At 42.6% G+C, this 22,421-nt stretch overlaps 1 protein-coding gene across 1 annotated transcript; it reads right to left on the reverse strand.

Moving 5' to 3' along the window:
- Nucleotides 1–60: 60 nt before the first annotated feature.
- On the reverse strand, nucleotides 61–21,603 carry LOC139917405 (uncharacterized). The gene is given in 24 exon segments (XM_078284537.1): nucleotides 61–2,158; nucleotides 2,300–2,346; nucleotides 2,477–2,650; nucleotides 3,855–5,949; nucleotides 6,389–6,617; nucleotides 6,791–6,878; nucleotides 7,340–7,453; nucleotides 7,546–7,662; nucleotides 7,775–7,877; nucleotides 10,237–10,788; nucleotides 10,950–10,996; nucleotides 12,202–12,375; nucleotides 12,769–12,942; nucleotides 13,919–14,092; nucleotides 14,204–16,004; nucleotides 16,391–16,619; nucleotides 16,799–16,877; nucleotides 17,053–17,169; nucleotides 17,322–17,426; nucleotides 17,519–17,635; nucleotides 17,749–17,851; nucleotides 18,529–18,601; nucleotides 20,053–20,123; nucleotides 21,561–21,603. Coding segments are annotated over 21 exon segments (7,173 nt in total). The 5' UTR covers nucleotides 17,838–17,851; nucleotides 18,529–18,601; nucleotides 20,053–20,123; nucleotides 21,561–21,603; the 3' UTR covers nucleotides 61–1,610.
- Nucleotides 21,604–22,421: the final 818 nt, after the last annotated feature.

Genomic DNA, 22,421 nt, shown 5'->3' on the forward strand with positions numbered 1-22,421 from the left:
GAACCGGTGGGAGGACAGAAACACACATACGCATACATACGTATACAGTGAAAAATCTTTTAGTGTTTGTTTTTACAGGTTATAGTTACATGAGTTACAAGTACTGCGGACTGTTTACAAAATGCCAAAACAAAGTAAAGAATAAAACCAAATCAAACCAACTCAGAAGGAGAGATCTAACTATCTAGGGAAAAGAAAGTTGAAACCAAAATCTATTCTTGACTGTCTGCTCTAACCAAACAAAACCTACAAAGGGTGGCACCCACTCCTAACCTAGTGGGTCCAACAAAAGATTCACTACATGTTGCAAAATGTAGGGACACTTAGCTGCTCCAGTTCCCATTACACAAGCAAGCGTAAAGTTGGCAAATATCCAAATGGCCCAAAAAAAATAAAAAATAAAAATCATCAGAATGACAATCGCAAAGACCCACAACAGACCAACAGCATGCAGAGAGCAGAGAGAGAGAGTTCCAGGAAGTGCCAGGGGTTCATGTAACAGCAACGAGGCCACTGATTCGTTGCTGCTGATTGACACCTCCTTCCTTTGAATTTGTCACCAAAACTGGAACCTGGGAGAACAGGTAAAGGGGAGAGAGAGAGAGAGAGAGAGAGAGAGAGAGAGAGAGAGAGAGAGAGAGGGAGAAAGAGGAAAAGGGCAAACCTCCAACAGAGCACATGCGCTGAATCCAGACTTGCGGACTTCACAGCGCGCTCCCGTGAAGTCCACGAGGGTTTAGGGCTGTCCATGGTCAAAATTAATCAAGTCTGCAAGGGCTTTCATGCAGACTTTTGGGGTGCTCCATGCAGACTTCCAGCAAGTCCGCTACCTTGCAGACTTCTCTACCAATATTTCCCATCATTCATTGCACTATGGATATGTTCTAAATCAGCCGACATAAACAAAGATAGATCAAGAAGAAGAAAAACAACAACAGAGGCAGATGTCAAGCATGACGGAAAAACAGCCAAAGAGGGTATTCCTGTTTAAGTTTTTAACATCTAGGCCTACTTATATGATAAATCCTGTTTTCAGCCAGTGTTGACTGTGATCGGCCTATAATGGCCAATGGACTTGTCTGCTCTGCACCTTAAGCCTCCTACGATGGCAAGTGAGTATTAAATGTATAATAAGATATGCCAACGTGGTTATGGTGACTATGGACACACTGGCCATGTTGAGGCCAAGTGGAGGAGTTTAGGTATCTCAGGGTCTTATTCACGAGTGAGGGTAAGAAGGATTGTGAGATTGACTGTGGGTTAGGTGCATCGGCTGCACTAATGCAGCTGTTGTATCTGACCATGTTGGTGAAGAGAGAGCCGAGCCACAAAGCTCATCAAAGCTCTCGATTTACTGGTCGATCTAAACCCTCACATATGGTCACAAGCTTTGGGTAGTGACCTATGGAATGTGATCACGGATACAAGATACACAATAAAACTATACTTGCTTGTCAAGGAAAAACAAACATGTACATGAAACTTTAATTCTGGGAAACAATTGTAGAAAACAAGATAGATGTTTAGTTTGGAGTGGTGAGATAAAAAGATGCCAAATAAAAAAGGAAATACATTTTAACCTGTCAATCATCATCTCCACACAGGCGACTCTACTCCTCTATCTGACATAGAGACACTGAGGAACCAAACTTTAATCCAAACCCAAACCCAAACACAGGGTAGAGGGGTTCAGTGAATGTGGAGTGGAAGGTGTGGAGGTGGATCAGTGTGTCAGAGGAAACTCTGTAGAAGGACAGAGAGCCAGCAGACCAGTCCAGATACACTGCTACTCTGTCAGAGTCAGAGGAAGGGATACATTTGCCTGTTGTTCTGTTATTGTGCCAAGCAGTGTAACTATTATCAGAGCATAGCAGACTCCAGGACTTGTCATTCCCTCCAAGCCAGCAGTCAGGACCCTCTCCTCTCCTTCTTATTCCTCTGTATGTAACTGCTATATAAACCTCTCCTTCCCTCTCTACCTCCCAGTAACAGCACCCAGTCAGACCATTTCTACACAGCACCTGTTTCCAGCAGTCAAATCTCTCTGGGTGATCAGGATATGGCTGCTTCTCTCTCACCATTGTCACCTTTCTGTTGTCCTCAGACAGAGAGAGGTTCCTGTTTGCTGTGTTTGGGTCCAGTGTGAGTTCACAGGCATCTGAAGGGGAGAACAAGACACAATACAGCAACAGGTTATGATCTAATATATAGTTCCTAGTTTCTTATTGATTGAATGCCTCTGGTATCTTAAGGGTTTGGAGTATAATGTATTTAATGAAACTAGAAAAGCTCAACTTACACCTGAAGGGCACTGGTTTCAACCGACACTTTCCACTATGGTCAAGACTGTGGAAGAGACAGACACAAGAAACATTGAGACAGAAAAGCAAATGGAAAAAAATCACACACACACGCACACACACACACACACAGTACAGGGCAGTGTATAATGTCCTTGTACAGTGACATAACGTACTGGAGATTGTCCAGTCTCCAGTGTGGATCCTCCAGTCCAGCAGAGAGCAGCTTCACTCCTGAGTCTCCTGGATGATTGTAGCTCAGGTCCAGCTCTCTCAGATGGGAGGGGTTGGAGCTCAGAGCTGAGGCCAGAGAAGCACAGCCTTCCTCTGTGAGCAGACAGCCTGACAACCTACACACACACTCAAAACAAGCTACATGTTAGATTTTCTTAGTATACTACTCTGAAATCAGTTATAATTCAGACGAATGCTAGAAAAAACTTTACTTACTACTCAGTTAAAGGTTGGGTGAACTGTCTCAATACAGTTTACCCAATTATTGGCTTCTTAGTTTAAAGCCCCTTTGTGTAGAATTTGTATCTGATTATATCACCCTCCAATTAATTTTGATACCATAAAAGTTTGTCAGTAGAAAAATTAGACCATCACGGAGAAAATTGGTTTAGTCTATGTGTTGCTTTCAGGAAGAAAACAGACGCAGTTTGAATGCAGACTAGTAGATTGAACAGCGCTAATCAATATGGCAGATAGTGGTAACATGGAAAACAGGACTGTAACTGCTGGGCCCTCTGCAACAAAACAAAACAAGAAGCCTATAACAGAAGAGGCTAAAACAGCTAATAGAGAAAGGGAGGGCAGCGCGAGACCCGGAGCTCCCGGTAGCCCCGCAGATTGATCGGCTTGAAGTTCCTGTTACCCGGCCCCCCACAACACGGCAGACCGGAGACTCTGGTCACCAAACCCATATTTAATACAACTCCATACTCCGATTACGTTACTTGATTTGTGTTTAGTCTTGTTAGCGGTAGCATTTTCCAGCTGCAGCTCATAGCATCAGAATGGTAAATGTTGGATAGGCTATGTTCGCAACGACAACGATCCCCCAAACATCTGTTAAACCTAATTCTCACAATAGCAAACTACTTCATAGTACAATGCTGTCATTAGGAATAATATAGGAACTAATGCTTGTGCTACAGTTATTTGCAGCAATATTTTGTTTACATATTGTGGCCGTATGAGGCGGGGTATCACAAATGGCGCTAAGAGGTTGCAAATACGCAAATTGCAAATTTTCAAATCCTACACATAGGGGCTTTACTTTGCTCCAGTTTGAGAGTTCTCAATTTGTGACAGAATCTTATGAATCCTTTCTGGTATTTTAGGTTTCAACTGAGGCAGATAGGAGAGGACAGAATGAAATACACTAATGGAAAGTAGTTCACAGTAGTCAAAGGATAGTACCACAATTGGTTTGAAAATCACATCGGCAGAGAAAATCCTACACAATTTGGGTACTTTTTCACTGATGGTAACCTGCATGTAAACCACGATTTAAATGTACATCTGTTGAACAGGTTTAGGAATACTGACCTGAGAGTTTCCAGTCTACAGTGTGGACTCTCCAGTCCAGCAGAGAGCAGCTTCACTCCTGAATCCTGCAGGTCGTTGTTACTCAGGTCCAGCTCTCTCAGACTAGAGGACTGGGAGCTGAGAACTGAGGCCAGAGCTTCACAGCTTCTCTCTGATAGTTTACAGCCTCTGAGCCTGAAACAACATTAGTAATTTAGACAAACAATAACTTTGTAATTGTTTATGTTTTCTCCTCTGTAAAAAAATATCACATTTAATATATTTAATCGATCCGATTTTCGATCCACCTACACAGATTTATTGGAGGCTTTGACCACTGGCAGCAGCCTCAGAAGACCCTCCTCTGAAGCAGAGTATTTCTTCAGGTCAAACATGTCCAGCTCTTTTTCTGAAGACAGTAACATGAAGACCAGAGCCGACCACTGAGCAGGGGAGAGTTTGACTGTGGAGAGACTTCCTGATCTCAGGTACTGTTGGATCTCCTCCACTAGAGAACGGTCGTTCAGCTCATTCAGACAGTGGAACAGATTGATGCTTCTCTCTGGAGAGGAATTCTCCCTGATCCTTTCCTTGATGTACTGGACTGTTTTCTGATTGGTCTGTGAGCTACTTCCTATCTGGTTCAGCAGGCCTCGTAGGAGAGTCTGATTGGTCTCCAGTGAAACACCCAGGAGGAAGCGGAGGAACAAGTCCAGGTGTCCATTTGGACTCTGTAAGGCCTTGTCCACAGCACTCTGGTGGAGGTGATTTACTTTAGATTTCTTTCTTAACAGCATGGATGGTGGGGAGGTTACCTGTTTTTCTCTCAGTAGATTGACATCAGTGTTGATGAATGTCAGAAAGACATAAAGAGCAGCCAGAAACTCCTGAATGCTCAGATGGACAAAGCAGAACACCTTGTCCTGGTACAGCCCACACTCCTCTTTAAAGATCTGTGTGAACACTCCTGAGTACACTGAGGCTGCTCTGATATCAATGCCACACTCTGTCAGGTCTGCTTCATAGAAGATCAGGTTGCCTTTCTCCAGCTGCTCAAAAGCCAGTTTTCCCAGAGACTGAATCATCTTGCTGGTCTCTGTATTCCAAAGTGGATCTGTCTCAGCTCTCCCATGATACTTGACATTGCCCTGTATGGACTGGACCACCAGGAAGTGGCTGTACATCTCAGTCAGGGTCTTGGGCATCTCTCCTCTCTCATCTGTTCTCAACACATGCTCCAGAACTGTAGCAGTGATCCAACAGAAGACTGGGATGTGGCACATGATGTGGAGGCTTCGTGAAGTCTTGATGTGGGAGATGATCCTGCTGGCCTGCTCCTCATCTCCGAATCTCTTCCTGAAGTACTCCTCCTTCTGTGGGTCAGTGAACCCTCTCACCTCTGTCACCATGTCAACACACTCAGGAGGGATCTGATTGGCTGCTGCAGGTCGTGTGGTTATCCAGAGGCGGGCAGAGGGAAGCAGTTTCCCCTTGATGAGGTTTGTCAGCAGCACGTCCACTGAGGTTGACTCTGTAACATCAGTCCAGATCTCGTTGTTCTGGAAGTCTAGAGGAAGTCGACACTCATCCAGACCGTCAAAGATGAACACAACCTGGAACTTGTCAAACCTGCAGATTCCTGCTTCTTTGGTCTCAATGAAGAAGTGATGAAGAAGTTCCACCAAGCTGTACTTTTTCCCTTTCAGCAGATTCAGCTCTCGGAAAGTGAATGGAAATGTGAACTGTATATCCTGGTTGGCTTTGTCTTCAGCCCAGTCCAGAGTGAACTTCTGTGTTAAGACTGTTTTCCCAATGCCAGCCACTCCCTTTGTCATCAATGTTCTGATTGGTTTATCTCTTCCAGGTAAGGGTTTAAAGATGTCTTCACATTTGATTGTTGTTTCTGGTCTCACTGGTTTCCTGGATGCTGTTTCAATCTGTCTGACCTCATGTTCATCATTGACCTCTCCACTCTCTCCCTCTGTGATGTGGAGCTCTGTGTAGATCTGATTCAGAAGTGTTGGGTTTCCTGCTTTAGCAATCCCCTCAAACAGACACTGAAACTTCTCCTTCAGATTAGATTTGAGTTTACGTTGGGACATGGCAGCATGAGTTTCTGAATGAATAAGGAACAAATAACCAATGAGTGAATAATCAATGAGTCAATGTTACATTCAATTTGAGAAATGTTAGCATTTACAGGTCAATGTATCTATCAATAAATGGATATTACAGTACATGTGAGAAATGTGAGTATTTCCTGGGAAATGCGTCCATTTCACAACTCCATGGCATGTACAGTAGCTAATGGGTGGACAAACAGCTCCTGACTGTGAGTGCAGCTGAATGTGAAAGGCAAGTTTTGATGTGCTTTTTAATGTACACCATTGTGTTAAGCATTTTATACCCACATTAACAAATTAGTAATTTAACCAGATTACCTTCCAGTGTGGAGATGAAGAGATCTCTTTTGAGAAATGTCTATATTTACAGTATAGCAAACATGTATTTTTTCCTACCATTTGCACATGTTAAACCAGTTAAAAGCCTCTTACTGCTCTGCAGAGAGTCAGCCAGCTCCTCCTGCTTCATTCTCCTTAGGAAGTGCAGTGTGATCTTCAGAAGTGCCTCTCTGCTGCTCCTTCGCTGCTCTTCGTCCTCACTGTCCATCATCTCCTCATCCTCCCTCTGTCTCTCGAAGCATTCTGGGTAATCTGGACCCAGAACCCTCTGGAACTTCTTCAGCTCGTGCTTCATGAAAGTGACCATGTTCTCCTCAAGAAGCTGGAACAGAAAAATATAAGGTCAGCATTTCATGCTCAAATCATGGAACAGAACATCAAATCCATTTGGCATAGATTGAAATTCTGTGTAGCATGGAGACTATTATGACCAAATAGTCCTTTTTTTATTTCATTTGTAGCTGAAGTAAAACGTGTTGTTGTACATTTACACACCATAAATATGGAGGCCAGGTCTGTTTGATGCTCCTGGCTCCTTTTGGCAGACTGACCACTGGGAACCTCTGAACTCTCCTGGTGAAATCTGTGGAGAATACATTAAGTATTAGGTCTTCAGATACACACACACACACACACACACACACACACACAGAATTATATGTGACTGTGTTAAATTCTATTTGAAAAGCTTGATTGCTGCTTGTCTGTCTAAATGCTTGTATATTGCACTGCACCAACCTCACCAACTCAAATTCCTAGTATGTGAACATGTACCTGGTGAAAATGAACCTGATTCTGATTCTGATGATGGATCTTAGGAGAAACACAAGGTGAACTCCACTATAAATGTAACTTTGATTATTGGATGTGACGTTTAAAGAGAAGAAACTAACACACACACACACACACACACACACACACACACACTCATACATACAGACACCTCAATAGCGCCAGAGGTTACAGAATTGGATAAAGGTAATATGTACGTGTACAAACAGGCATGTACTGACTTGAGAAATCGTATCGATTTTAAATTCTTACCTTTTCTCAGTAGAGTGGTGTCCATCTTTGAAGGCAATAGGTGGCTCCATAGACAGGTCACTCTTCATGGACACACAGCTGGGTTCAGGCGAGTCTGGTCTCTCCTGCTGGACTCTAGTAGAAATACAGGAAGGATCACCACTATTTTAAAATACATTTTTAGTGGATGTTAAGACATTTTTTGTCATCTATTGAATACATTTCACCTCTGCTCAGTAGAGTGATTTCCATCTCTAAAGGTTAAGGGTTCAGAAATAGACCAGTCACTCTTCATGGACACACAGCTGGGTACAGGGGAGTCTGGTCTCTCCTGCTGGACTGGGCTTCAACACAACAGAGACAGACCTTTTACTCTGAATAATGATGCTGTAATGATTTCACTGCTGATCTCTGAGATGGAGAACAGTCATGGACAGTTAGAGATCCTCATCTTACCTCTCAGCTTTGGTCTGGCTGTCATGTTCCCCAGACAGAGTGGTTTTAGAGGGAGGGAGCCCCTCCTCTCTCTCCTCAGACTGACTCATAGTAGAGTGAACACCTTTACAGAAACACAGTGGACTGATTCATTACAAGGTTTCCATTACAGGATATATTATTTCAAGGGTTGTGATCATTTCTGTCAGTAACATGCCAAATACACATTGAGCGTATAAAAACCACAAAGACCTGTCCTTTCCATCAAATGGACTGATCAGGTTAATCTAGAAAGGATTTCTAAGCCTCTGGGACAATTGAGACATGGATTGTGTAAAAGTGGGGTGATTTAAAGGCAGTGTATCTCAGTATTGGTAGTGTTTTGCAGACTTGGTATATTAACAGTGGATAAAAAGCACCTCAGTCAAACCTAGCCAAGCTGTCAGACAAGTCCTGAGACTCCCTGCATATTTCACCAACAAAATTAGGCGTGTCAGTCTTTCTTGTGACCTTGATTTGATTTGATCTGGCTACCAGTAAAAGTAGCACATGTAAAACATTCCTATACAAACTTAAATTTGGCCCCCCAAGTCAGACACAAATACTGGACAAAATGTCACACTTGGGGTGACATGGTGGTTCCGTGTTTACCACTGTCGCCTCACAGCAAGAATGTCTAAGAGAGTTTACATGCATGCATTTGCATGTTCTACCCATGTTGCAGACTGCAAATTGCCCTTAGGTGTGATAATGAGTGTGTTTGTCTGTCTACACATTAGCCCTGTAATGGACTGACAACCATTGGGTGTTTCCCAGCCTTCCAGTCAATGCATGCTGGGATAGGCTCCAGCCCTCCAGTGACCCTGAATAGGAATAAGCGAGTATGGAAAATGACTGAATGAATGTTACAGTTGACTCTAAGGAACATTTAGATCTGCATTCATTTTGAAAGACTTTGCCACCATCATCTCATTGCACTATACAGTCACACCGTCATACAACACAATGTAATCCTGTTCATCAAACTTTTATTAGATTCTCTGGTAGGATTCTTACCTGGTGAATTCACATCCAGATCAAGTCAAAGAGACTTTCTAGCTTCAGAGAGAAGACGCTGCTTATTCTCCTTCGTCAGTCCTGGGTGTCTGTGAACCCTCATCGCCTCAGTAACAAAGTCTAGAAGTGCAGTATGATCAGTATGACGCCAAACCAGTCTAACCTGTAGCCAGAAACCAAATCTGTGGCAGAGCAATTACAGATTAGGTGATGTAGTTGTACTATATGTCCACTAGATGGCGAAATTAACCACATGATCTACTGTGACTTAGAGTAACCCCAGCACCAAAAAATATATGGAGTAGAAGAAATTTGAACTTCAAAAATATTTCATAGCTATTTTAGATCACAATGGGCTCAACATATAGTAAAAATCCTTGCAGCTGTTTCCATGACAGACGCTTTCAACAGCTTCCATTCCGACTCCATATCCCCAACCTCCACCCAGATACAGGAGACATTTTCTCAGAGGTGAAAGCTCAAATCATTTTGGAGAGAGTCCTCCACCAGGCATTCCCAGCAAACACTAGGCACATTTGGGCCTATGTTCTCCATTCAAAATAAAAGTTCTTCATTGTCTCAAGTGAAAATACTAAAAGCATCACCATCAATTGTACTCTCAGTATTGAAATAAAAAATACATGTTAAGGAGGTTCCTGTTCTTATAATCTATAGCCAGGAAGTTCAAAGCATTAACGTCTGTAGGTAAAGCTAAAAGACATTTTTCTATTCTACAATGTGAATCAGTGATGTGGTAGATGACTTTTTCCTCAATAATAAGAAGCCATCACTCACAACTTATAAAATAAAAAAACAAACAATATATTGGTTGATTTTATGGCAATAATAATTAAAATCAACAAACTGTATTTAAAACTATGCATGTTTGAAAAGAAGACAATTAAACAATGTTCATTTAAGCTTTAATTGTAGCAAACAAAACAATATAGATGTTTAGTTCTGAGTAGTGAGACTGATATATTACCAAATAAAACAAAAGGAGAGACATTTTAACCAGTCAATTAATAACAACAGACTCTAATGAACAACAATAACTTCATTTTTTCTGATTATTCCATTTTCCGTGTAAAATGTCCATGTTCAGTTACCTTACACATAGAATACACTCAATTTACAGTGATTGATGAATCATGTTTGTTTACAGTAAAATGAGTTGTAAATCTATATGAAAATATAACCATTAATATTCTTATTTTCATTTGCTGGTTTGCGTTTGTCTGATTGATGTCTCTTTAAGCTGTAGGAGGGTGAGTGTGAGTGTGTGTGCTTGTGTGTGTGTGTGTGTGTGTGTGTGTGTGTGTGTGTGTGTGTGTGTGTGATCCTGTACAGAGTGAACTATCATTTTAGCAGCTGTGATGGGGCAGCGGTGTGAGTGTTTCTCCAGACAGAAGGTGACTCTGCCTCCTATATCTGACACAGAGACACTGAGGAACAAAAACGAAACCCAAACCCATACCCAAACCCAAACCCAAACCCAGGGTAGAGGGGTTCAGTGAATGTGGAGTGGAAGGTGTGGAGGTGGATCAGTGTGTCAGAGGAGACTCTGTAGAAGGACAGAGAGCCAGCAGGCCAGTCCAGATACACTGCTACTCTGTTAGAGTCAGAGGAGGGGATACGTTTGCCTGTTGTTCTCTGATTGTGACAGGCAGTGTAAGTACTATCAGAGCATTCCAGACTCCAGGACTTGTCATTCCCTCCAAGCCAGCTGTCAACACCCTTTCCTTTCCTTCTGATTTCTCTGTATGTCACTCCTATATCAGCCCTTCCTTTCCACTCTACCTCCCAGTAACAGCGACCAGTAAGACCATTTCTACACAGCACCTGCGACCAGTAGTCAAATCTCTCTGGGTCATCAGGATATGAGTTCTTCTCTCTCTCCAGTGTCACCTTTCTGTTGTCCTCAGACAGAGAGAGGTTTCTGTTTGCTGTGTTTGGGTCCAGTGTGAGTTCACAGGCATCTGATGGGGAGAACAAGACAATTGCAGCAGTAAGTTTTATCTAAGACCTGTTCTATTTATTATTAGTTTATTTATTGGTAGTTTGTTATTAATTATATGCCACTGTTTCCTTGAGGGATTATTAATAATGTGTTTAATGATACTAGAAAAGTTCAACTTACACCTGAAGGGCACTGGTTTCAAGCGATGCATTCCACCATGGGCAACACTGTGGAGGAGGTAGACACAAGAGACATTGAGACATTAAGACAAATGGACAACTACACACACACACATTTTTTCCTATGTGGGAACTACATATTTTCTTGCAGGCAAGGTATCTGTAGTCTGTATTTGGTGGAACAGCCATTATCGTGTTTCTCCTCTGCCACCTCCTTTGCCGGGCCACAGTCAAGTATTTCCGTTTGTGGGATATGGTCACAACAGGTTATACCAAGGATGCACTGGAGACATCTTATGTGGAGAGCGTTCAGTTGTTCATTACACTCATTGCACCCCTTCATGGCATATTGTATATTGTATTATGGTGGCCTCCATACTCTTGCAGCTGTTTTTTGCAAGTATTTCCGTTTGTGGGATATAGTCACAACAGGTTATACCAAGGATGCACTGGAGACATCTTATGTGGAGAGCGTTCAGTTGTCAGATATGGCGGCAATACAAGGTCCAGGTTTCACAGCCATAGAGAAAAGTGTTTATGCAAACTGCCTGGAAGACTGCAATCTTACTGTACTAAGGTTTTTATTGAGGAAGATCCTCTTCCCGAGCCTACCAAAGGAGGAGGAGGCCTGCTTGATCCTGTTCTGGATCTTATCCTCAGTGCTGAAATTTTCAGAGATGATGCTTCCTAGATATTTGAAAGATGGTACAGTTGCTAGGGGTTTGTCCTCAATGGTGAAGGTGGGAGTAGTAGATGAGAGAGAAGATCTCCACTGGCACAGGATCTCGGTCTTGGAGATGTTGAGTGAGAGTCCTATCCTCCTGTAGGCCTTCACTGCTGCTGTTTGCAGGGCTTCTGATGTATGTGGCACAAGTGTACAGTCATCTGAAAACTGCAGTTGGAGGCTGTGCACAGATCTTAATTTTGTGGCAGCCTGAAGCCTGCCTGACACCAGTGCAGACTCTGAAAGGATCAGACTTCTGGCCACCACACAGCCATCAGATCTTCAAGAAACTGTAGTAAAATGCAAACAAGCCTCTGTGGGCAGACAAACCAGCATTGCTTATGGATCTTTAATGCAGGGTGGTTCGGTGATGCACTATATGTTCTGTGCATGATATCTATAGGGTAGAGATGATCTCTGAGTTTTCATCAAACCTGTGCTGTTGCTTTCTACGACTGTAGCCTGCATCACAACACTCTGAGATGCATCACATACAAACTGCATAATGTGACTGCAGAATATAACCTACCTGAGAGTGTCCAGTCTCCAGTGTGGATCCTCCAGTCCAGCAGACAGCAGCTTCACTCCTGAGTCTCCTGGATGATTGTAGCTCAGGTCCAGCTCTCTCAGATGGGAGGGGTTGGAGCTCAGAGCTGAGGCCAGAGAAGCACAGCCTTCCTCTGTGACCAGACAGCTTGACAACCTAGAAACACACACTCAAAACAAGCTATGTGTTAGACTTTCTTAGTATACTACTCTGAAATTAGTTGTAATAATTCAGTCGAATGCTAGCAAAAACTTTAACTCTATCAAATACAAACAGTGACTGGCTGATCAGTGATGTGGTTAATTAATTTGGTCCAATTTGAGAGTTCTTGACCATATTTGTGACAGAATCATGAAAGTCCTTTCTGTTATTTGAGGTCTCAGTAGCAGAGGCAGTAAGGAAATAATTAAATATAGTTTCGTTTTTATAGGCTAGAAAGTAGTGCCAAATCATAAGCAGGACATCCTTGTATTTGTGTTCACTGATATTAACCTGCATGTAAACCAAGAATAAAATGGTCATGTGTTGAACAGGTTGAGGAATACTGACCTGAGAGCTTCCAGTCTACAGTGTGGACTCTCCAGTCCAGCAGAGAGCAGCTTCACTCCTGAATCCTGCAGGTCGTTGTTACTCAGGTCCAGCTCTCTCAGACTAGAGGACTGGGAACTGAGAACTGATCCAAGAGCTTCACAGCTTCTCTCTGACAGCTTACAGTCACTCAGCCTCAATGGACATTAAAAGATACGAAAATGTTATTTTCTTATATGTTAATGTCATTAGTTTACAGTGTGCTTTGCATGGTGCTGTAACTCATTTAGTTGAGTGCGGCACTAACGATGCCAGGGATACTGGTTTGATTTCCACTGGGGTTGCCCATGTTAAAAATGTGTTGACACATGGTACTATAAAGTGATTTGGATAAATACATCCACCAAATGGCATATGCTATGTTATGCTGCACATTTAGTCATAAAAAAGAATAGTAAACCAAAAGAAAGTGAAACAAAATAAAAAGTGTTTTTAACAATAAAGTAAAAACATGAGAAACAACTCAAGATGAAGAAAGGGGTAAAGACAAAAACATGACACAGCAAGTCAGTAAATGTTTTAGGAAGTGTTTTAAAAGATACTGAATTTGTTAGCTTAAGTCCCTCAGGAAGGCATCCCACTGTCTAGGGGCCCTGATGGTGAAAGTGTCATCATGTTTAGTTTTGAGTCTAGACAGAGGGACAGTCAAAAAGACCCGAAGATCTCAGCTTGCGCTCATAGGGCTCATAGGGAAGAGATCTGCAATGTAAGTCAGGACCAAAACTAACCATACTAAATGTGCTTAGTAAAATCTTGACATGGATTCTATGTGTAATTGCTGCCCACTGGAGACATGCTAAACTTATGATCTTCTCAGTGGTAGTAGTAGAAATCCTAGCTGCTCTATTCTGAACAAGCTGGAGATGTGACAGTGACATATGTCTGAGACAGGAATAGAGAAAGGTGATCTTTCTAAATATACAAGCATGACTGTCATTCTATAAATCATCAAGGTTTTCTGCTGTGTATATGAAGCTGGATCAGAATAAAATGCATTCTGGAAAGTTTCAAGATTTCTTTCCAGTAAAATTGAAAATGCCAGTGAAAAATGGCTCTGAATTCCAGATGTAAAACTTTCAGGGTCTCGCATTACAAGTTAAGGAATACTGACCTGATAGTTTCCAGTCTACAGTGTGGACTCTCCAGTCCAGCAGAGAGCAGCTTCACTCCTGAATCCTGCAGGTCGTTGTTACTCAGGTCCAGCTCTCTCAGACTAGAGGACTTGGAACTGAGAACTGAGGCCAGAGCTTCACAGCTTCTCTCTGACAGCTTACAGCCACTCAGCCTGAAAAAAACATTATTCATGAACAATAATTTTGAAAATGCTTCTATTTTATTACATGTGAAAATGATCACATTTAATATGTTGAGTCTATCCAGTTATCTATGCACCTACAGAGATTTATTGGAGGCTTTGACGACTGGCAGCAGCCTCAGAAGACCCTCCTCTGAAGCAGAGTATTTCTTCAGGTCAAACACGTCCAGCTCTTTTTCTGATGACAGTAACATGACGACCAGAGCCGACCACTGAGCAGGGGAGACTTTGGCTCGAGAGAGACTTCCTGAACTCAGACACTGTTGGATCTCCTCCTCTAGAGAACGGTCATTCAGCTCATTCAGACAGTGGAACAGATTGATGCTTCTCTCTGGAGAATGATTTTCCCTGATCTTGTTCTTGATGTACTGGACTGTTTCCCGACTGGTCTGTGATCTACTTCCTGTCTGTGTCAGCAGGCCTCGTAGGAGAGTCTGATTGGTCTCCAGTGAAAGGCCCAGGAGGAAGTGGAGGAACAAGTCCAGGTGTCCATTTGCACTCTGTAAGGCCTTGTCCACAGCACTCTGGTAGAAGCGTTTTACTTTAGATTTCTTTCTTAATAGCCTGGATGGTGGGAAAGTTACCTGTTTTTCTCTCAGTAGATTGACACCAGTGTTGATGAATGTCAGAGAGACATAAACAGCAGCCAGAAACTCCTGAATGCTCAGATGGACAAAGCAGAACACCTTGTCCTGGTACAGCCCACACTCCTCTTTAAAGATCTGTGTGAACACTCCTGAGTACACTGAGGCTGCTCTGATATCAATGCCACACTCTGTCAGGTCAGCTTCATAGAAGATCAGGTTGCCTTTCTCCAGCTGCTCAAAAGCCAGTTTTCCCAGAGACTGAATGATCTTCCTGGTCTCTGCAGTCCAGAGTGGATCTGTCTCAGCTCTCCCATGATACTTGACATTCCCCTGTATGGACTGAACCACCAAGAAATGGATGTACATCTCAGTCAGGGTCTTGGGCATCTCTCCTCTCTCATCTGTTTTCAACACATGCTCCAGAACTGTAGCAGTGATCCAGCAGAAGACTGGGATGTGGCACATGATGTGGAGGCTTCGTGAAGTCTTGATGTGGGAGATGATTCTGCTGGCCTGCTCCTCATCTCTGAATCTCTTCCTGAAGTACTCCTTCTTCTGTGGGTCAGTGAAGCCTCTCACCTCTGTCACCATGTCAACACACTCAGGAGGGATCTGATTGGCTGCAGGTCGTGTGGTTATCCAGAGGCGAGCAGAGGGAAGCAGTTTCCCCTTGATGAGGTTTGTCAGCAGCACATCCACTGAGGTTGACTCTGTAACATCAGTCCAGATCTCGTTGTTCTGGAAGTCTAGAGGAAGTCGACACTCATCCAGACCGTCAAAGATGAACACAACCTGGAACTTGTCAAACCTGCAGATTCCTGCTTCTTTGGTCTCAATGAAGAAGTGATGAAGAAGTTCCACCAAGCTGTACTTTTTCCCTTTCAGCAGATTCAGCTCTCGGAAAGTGAATGGAAATGTGAACTGTATATTGTGGTTGGCTTTGTCTTCAGCCCAGTCCAGAGTGAACTTCTGTGTTAAGACTGTTTTCCCAATGCCAGCCACTCCCTTTGTCATCACTGTTCTGACTGGTTTATCTCTTCCAGGTAAGGGTTTAAAGATGTCTTCACATTTGATTGTTGTTTCTGGTCTCGCTGGTTTCCTGGATGCTGTTTCAATCTGTCTGACCTCATGTTCATCATTGACCTCTCCACTCTCTCCCTCTGTGATGTGGAGCTCTGTGTAGATCTGATTCAAAAGTGTTGGGTTTCCTGCTTTAGCAATCCCCTCAAACAAACACTGAAACTTCTGCTTCAGATTAGATTTGACTTTACGTTGGGACACTGCAGCCAGAGTTTCTGAATGAACAAACAAATAACATCAATGAATGGATGCTACTGCAAGCAATATTTAAAGGAGAATGGATATATTTCCCAACACCGACTGTATCTACTAAGCTCATCACTGGTTGAGAAACAGGTCCTCACTGTGTCAGCCCAATGTGAAAGGTAACTCTTGTGATGTTTTTTCAATAACATGTATCACTATGTTCATCATTTTATGCCCAAATTGACCAGTCAATGTTTTTACCAGATTATTCATGAGGATTGCGCTGATTTACCATGTGACATTGAGTTGTGTAGACTTCCCTTGAGAAATTTCTACATTTATAGCAGGTTGCAAATGTAAACAACAAACCACCATTTCCTCTTCCACCATGTTAAACCAGTTAAAAGCCTCTTACTGCTCTCCAGAGAGTCAGCCAGCTCCTCCTGCTTCATTCTCCTCAGGAAGTGCAGTGTGATCTTCAGAAGTGCGTCTCTGCTGCTCCTCCTCTGCTCTTCCTCCTCACCGTCCACCACCTCCTCATCCTCTGTCTGTCTCTCTAAGCATTCTGGGTAATCTGGACTCAGAAAGCTCTGGAACTTCTTTAGCTCATTCCTCAAAAAAGTAATCATGTTCTCCTCAAGAAGCTGGAACAGAATAATATATGTATTAAACTTTCATACTGAAACTGTGGAATATCAAATCCATCTTGCATAGACAAAAAGCCCACTATTCTAAAGATTGTAGCATGGAGACCATTACGACCAGAATGGTTGTTTTTAAATGCATTTGTAGCTGAAGCAAAAAGTGTTGTAGATTTACACACCATAAATATAGAGGCCAGGTCTGTTTGATTCTCCTGGGCAGACTGACCACTGGGAACCTCTGAACTCTCCTGGTGGACTCTGTGGAGAGAACATGATGTATTATGTCTCCAGATATCAACACACACACACACACACACACACACACACACACACACACACACACACACACACACACACACACATTCTATATCTCATGATGTCTTACCTCTGCTCAGTAGAGTCAGATACTAACATACTCATCTGTTTTTCTTGCCTTTGCTCAGTAGAGTGGTGTCCACCTTTGAAGGCAAGTGGCAGCTCCATAGACTGGTCACTCTTCATGGACACACAGCTGGGTACAGGGGAGTCTGGTCTCTCCTCCTGGATCCTGCTAGAAACAAAGGATTGATAAAACAGGGATGTGGGTCGTTAAAAAGGACAGAAAATCATGAATAAAGTACATGCAGAGTAAAACTCTTCCAGGATAAAAGATTATTCAAAATATATACAATGTTACGTGTTTTAATTCTAATAACAACTTACTTTTGGTCAAACTGTTCTTTAAAATTAATATCAATATCCTTCGACCAGTCACTCTTCATGGACATACAGCTGGGTTCAGGGGAGTCTGGTCTCTCCTGCTGGACTCTAGTAGAAATACAGGAAGGATCACCACTATTTTAAAATACATTTTTAGTGGATGTTAAGACATTTTTTGTCATCTATTGGATACATTTCACCTCTGTTCAGTAGAGTGATTTCCATCTCTAAAGTTTAAGGGCTCAAAAATAGACCAGTCACTCTTCATGGACACACAGCTGGGTACAGGGGAGTCTGGTCTCTCCTGCTGGACTGGGCTTCAACACAACAGAGACAGACCTTTCACTCTGAATAATGATGCTGTAATGATTTTCACTGCTGAGTTCTGAGATGGAGAACAGTCATGGACAGTTAGAGATCCTCATCTTACCTCTCAGCTTTGGTCTGGCTGTCATGTTCCCCAGACAGAGTGGTTTTAGAGGGAGGGAGCCCCTCCTCTCTCTCCTCAGACTGACTCATAGTAGAGCAAACACCTTTACAGAAACACAGCCAACATGCTGTGTTAGTTGGACTGATTCATTACAACAAGGTTTCTATTACAGGATAAATCAGGTTGACTTCAAGGGCTGTTATCACTCCTATCAGTATCATGTCACATACATATCGAGTGTTTCAACTTCAAACTGTAGGCTGTGCAGGCATCTTGGTTCCCGATTAAACATGTTCATAAAGCAAAATAAATTATCATTACTACTTCTACTTTATTAGATTACTTTACCATTGAGACCAAACACTAATATGTTGGAAAACTGTTGAATTATATTTTGAATCTAAACAGCGCTTTTTCACACGGAGACAGGTTGGAGATTTCTGCTTTTTATACGCTGAATAAGCTAATGCTAGGTGGCAACAATATGATAAAAGATAGTAAAAAGATAATAATAATAAAAAGTAATAACCATAATATGAATCTTAATATTAATAATAATAATAATAATAATTATAGCTTTATGCAGGAAGGTTTATTGAGATCAAGATCTCTTTTTCAAGGGAGACCTGCAATACAGTTCTAAAAAAGACATACAAGTACAGTTCATTTATACATTGTCACACAGCAAACAATTAGCAAACAAAACCAAATCAGAGGTGGGATAGAGTCATTAAGCTATATTACACTGTAAACTGTCATTTAAAGTGTTGGTTACAATACCTTTTGGTGTTGAAAATAGTCTGTGCCACACCTTAAGTGAAAGTAGTCACAGCAGTTTAACAAGGGAAATAACCTGTGAGAGAGAGAGAGAGAGAGAGAGAGAGAGAGAGAGAGAGAGAATTCTATACCTTTATTACCAAATTTTAAAAAAACACTACTACAACCATTCAATAAAAGCACTAATTAAAAAGTAAGGCCCAGTTCCCCCTGCTCATCAACAGAACACAGCACCCCCTTAACCCCTCAAACTCCTCCCGGAGCCTAGCAGCCACCAGCCCCAAAGAGATCCTGTCAGCCTCCACCGACCCTGAGCCCAGCCTCTTATTCTTCTTGCTTTTCCATGTGGCCAGCTTGGCCTGGCCTAGGATGTAGTTGAGCAGTTCCCTTTCCCGCCAATGTGTACCTGGGTCCTTCAGTGTAAGGCTCCCTGGAGAAAATGATCTCCAACCCACCACACCGGCCCTGCACCACCTCTAGCAAGCTTGCCAGACTCTGACACCATAAAAAGAGAAGCTCCACTGCTTCACTTTCCCCACACAGTTGGATCAATGTGTGCCAAATGGCTATTAGCTACGATGGCCCCGTGAATAAGCCTCCACTGTACAGCAGCAGTACGCTTCTCTGTGGTAGGTTTATACAGGGAGCGCCAGCATCCTCTCACAGAAGAGTTAGGCCCCATGTCCACAAGCCACCTCAATGGTTTGACCTTCATCAGTGCAGCTTGGTGGTGGACCTTCACCGCCAACCAGTGGTGGGTAGAGTACTGAAAATCTATACTCAAGTAAAAGTACAATTACTCCCATAAAAAATTACTCAAGTAAAAGTGAAAATTACCATTTGAGAAACCTACTCAAGTAAAAGTAAAACAGTACCTGGTTAATAAATTACTCAAAGTACAAGTTACTTTCCATTTTAATATTTTTTAGGGTGTGCGGGCCAGTGCAAAATAATGAAAAAACAGCACTTGTTGATAAAACTTTCTTAGCCCTTTATAAAACAGAATATAAGCCTGTTTAACTCTAGTATTTACAGACATTATCAAAGTAACCAAACCTATTACAGGCCCAAAATGCAGCAGATACCGAACACAATACAATTAATTAAAACTCAGATTTTCTGTTCTGTAGTATTACTCCCTGTACCAAGACCTCAGTCAATCATAGGGATACCCATTTGTTGGAAGCTGCCTCTTGTTCTGGGTTTTGCTCCGTCATCATCGCATCGTGGTCAAAAGACAGGTGGTGCTTATTTTTCTTCCAGGCAGCTGGCAGCTTGGCATCTGCAGTAGAGATGCTCCTTGCACGCTCCTCCCCCCCGACACTCAATCCCCACATTTAGAGCAGACTAGTTGTAACAAAGGTATAAATGGCAAATGTAGTGAAGTAAAAAGTAGATTACTGGCTCAAGAATATACTCGAGTAAAGAGTAGAAGTACAGTTTAAAAAAAGGAACTAAAAGTACTCGTTCCTTAAAAAAAACTACTTTTTTACTCATGTGCATTACTTGTAATGCGTTACTACCCACCCCTGCCGCCACCATGTACAGAGCCTTCTTACTGATGACTGTGAACTGCTCCAGCTGTGGTATGTTAAACCCTGCATAGAGAAAGGGGAAGATGGAAACAGTAAGGGAAACAGTGAGAGCAGAGAGACCACCCTGTGATGCATGACCATTTTGTTTTACTCTTAATTGTCCCTTTAGCTTCTGCAGGGCTTTACATGACCTGATGAACCTGTCTGTGTCGGGAAACAATCTTTCACCTTGACCCAAAAGTTTCATCAAGCAAATCATTAATCTACCCCAATGTGTATAATTCACCAGCTTGTGACACTGTATCTGACACCACAGATGAAGTGTCTGACTCTGGATCATACTCCATCTCTTCCATCTCACTGTTCACCTGACTAGTGGGAACCAGCGGATCTGATACACCCGCCTCCCCGCCAGTCTCCACACCCCAACCCGGGCTAAGCGTGTCTCCCTCCGGTACAGCCCTTAGCCACTGTCCGGTCATCAGCTGACACACACAAGGGTACTATAGAGTAGCCAGCTGGGTGGTAAAAGTAGTATTAAATATGACAACATTCAGTCAATTTAGCTTCAATCAAGCTGGTTTAGGCCTGTAAACATGCATTTACATTTTCACAGCAAGATACACAATTATTGGGGAAACTCAATTAACAAAATCTTGAGTGTTTTTAAATGACTGATTATTTGATTAGCCTGTATGAACATGAAATAAAAAGGAAAAATTAAGGTGCTAAATTCAACATTAGCTGAAAAAAAAATCATGCGTATCATCAGCCTCTTATTGCCAAAAGGCCACTGGCATTGCAGTTATGTTCTGCTCATGGGCATGTCACTACTGGAACGCAGATGAAATACACCCGCCTTTTCACACTGGCACACAAACAAAACATGATGCAAGCCGTTTGGAGTGAAAGTTTCACTCTCGTTTTCGTCAAGCAAAAATTACCATTAAAAAGGTAGCTAGCTGGAAACAAGTATGGTTTATACTAAATAGGAATGAATATAGTCCGCTCTTTGGCCGACAGCCGGTGCTTGTGGAACACACTGCGGCTACTCTGAAAGTATAGAGCCTCACATTTTCCTCTGCACCAAGGGAAATCTGAGTTTCCTCCTGCTGAGGCTAGCATTGCTACTTTTACATATGGATTTGAGTATTTTTTCCACCACTGTCCCTGATGCCAGGGCCCCGTATCCAGGCTAGCCAGACTAATTACTGTACACTAGAGACCATACACACAAACATCAGCTAGACAACCAGTAGGCTACTATGACAAACAGCATGAAATTAGTGTTGCTCCGGTTTTGCACAATTAAATAATGAATTGCAAAATAGCCTACCAAAACACTGAGATAGGCCAACCAACGCCAACTGGGCCCATGTATACTACTGTACAGTCAATCGGTCGGCAAAGGAAATGTAACATTTAGCTTGATTAAATTCTGTGAATTGAATGAGCTACATATATATAGGCTACATATATATCATCAATGATGTTACTCACGTGGCACACACAGGATGGACAAGCCACTCTAGTGGCGTCTGTGAACCTCAAGCAATAGAAAAGTTTGGCATGTGGAAAAACACAGAAGTACTTGAGGGAGGATAGGTGTGACACTCATACCTGTCAGGGCAAGTAAACTTGGCTCCGCCCGGCTGTCTCTTCCACTGTGATGTAGAGATCTATAGATCTGACTCAGACGTGTTGGGATTCCTGCTTTAGAAATCCCTTCTAACAAACACTGAAACGTCTTCAGATTAGACCTGAGTATGCATTGGCACACTGCAGTAAAAGTTTCTGAATGAAAAACATGAATTAAAAAACAGGCTTGCAGAAAAATAAAACTTGTAGATAGATGAGAATAAAATGGGCAAAACAAAGGATATAAAAGCCTGTCTGTAAAAATATGTTTTCTGATCTGATCTATAGTATGAAGGTGACTTTACCAAACTCGGCTCCTCAGGCAGGACCTTCCAAAGCCCAGGAACCTGGACAGCAAAGGCCCTGTCACCTTTGACCTTTAGCCCAGACTTCAGACTGTCCAGGAAGACACTGAGGTCTCTCCCCAGCCCGTCCATCTGCTGACCAGGTGAGGAGGGAGCTGAGGAGGCTCCATCCCAGCAAGACTGTGGGTGCTGATGACATCAGCTCCAGGGAGCTCAAAACATAGACCAATCAGCTGTGAGGCTCCTGCAGCTTCTCTTCAGCCTCTCACTGAGCCTGCAGAGGGCGCCACCACTGCAGACAACATCCTGTATCGTCCCCATGTTCAAGAAGGGCTGGTCCAGTATCCTGAAGCACCACAGAGCAGAGGTACTAACATCCAGCACATCATGAAGACCTTGGAGAGGTTGTCTTGGATCA

Source organism: Centroberyx gerrardi, chromosome 7, assembly GCF_048128805.1.
Source record: "Centroberyx gerrardi isolate f3 chromosome 7, fCenGer3.hap1.cur.20231027, whole genome shotgun sequence".
NCBI classification, from domain to species: domain Eukaryota; kingdom Metazoa; phylum Chordata; class Actinopteri; order Beryciformes; family Berycidae; genus Centroberyx; species Centroberyx gerrardi.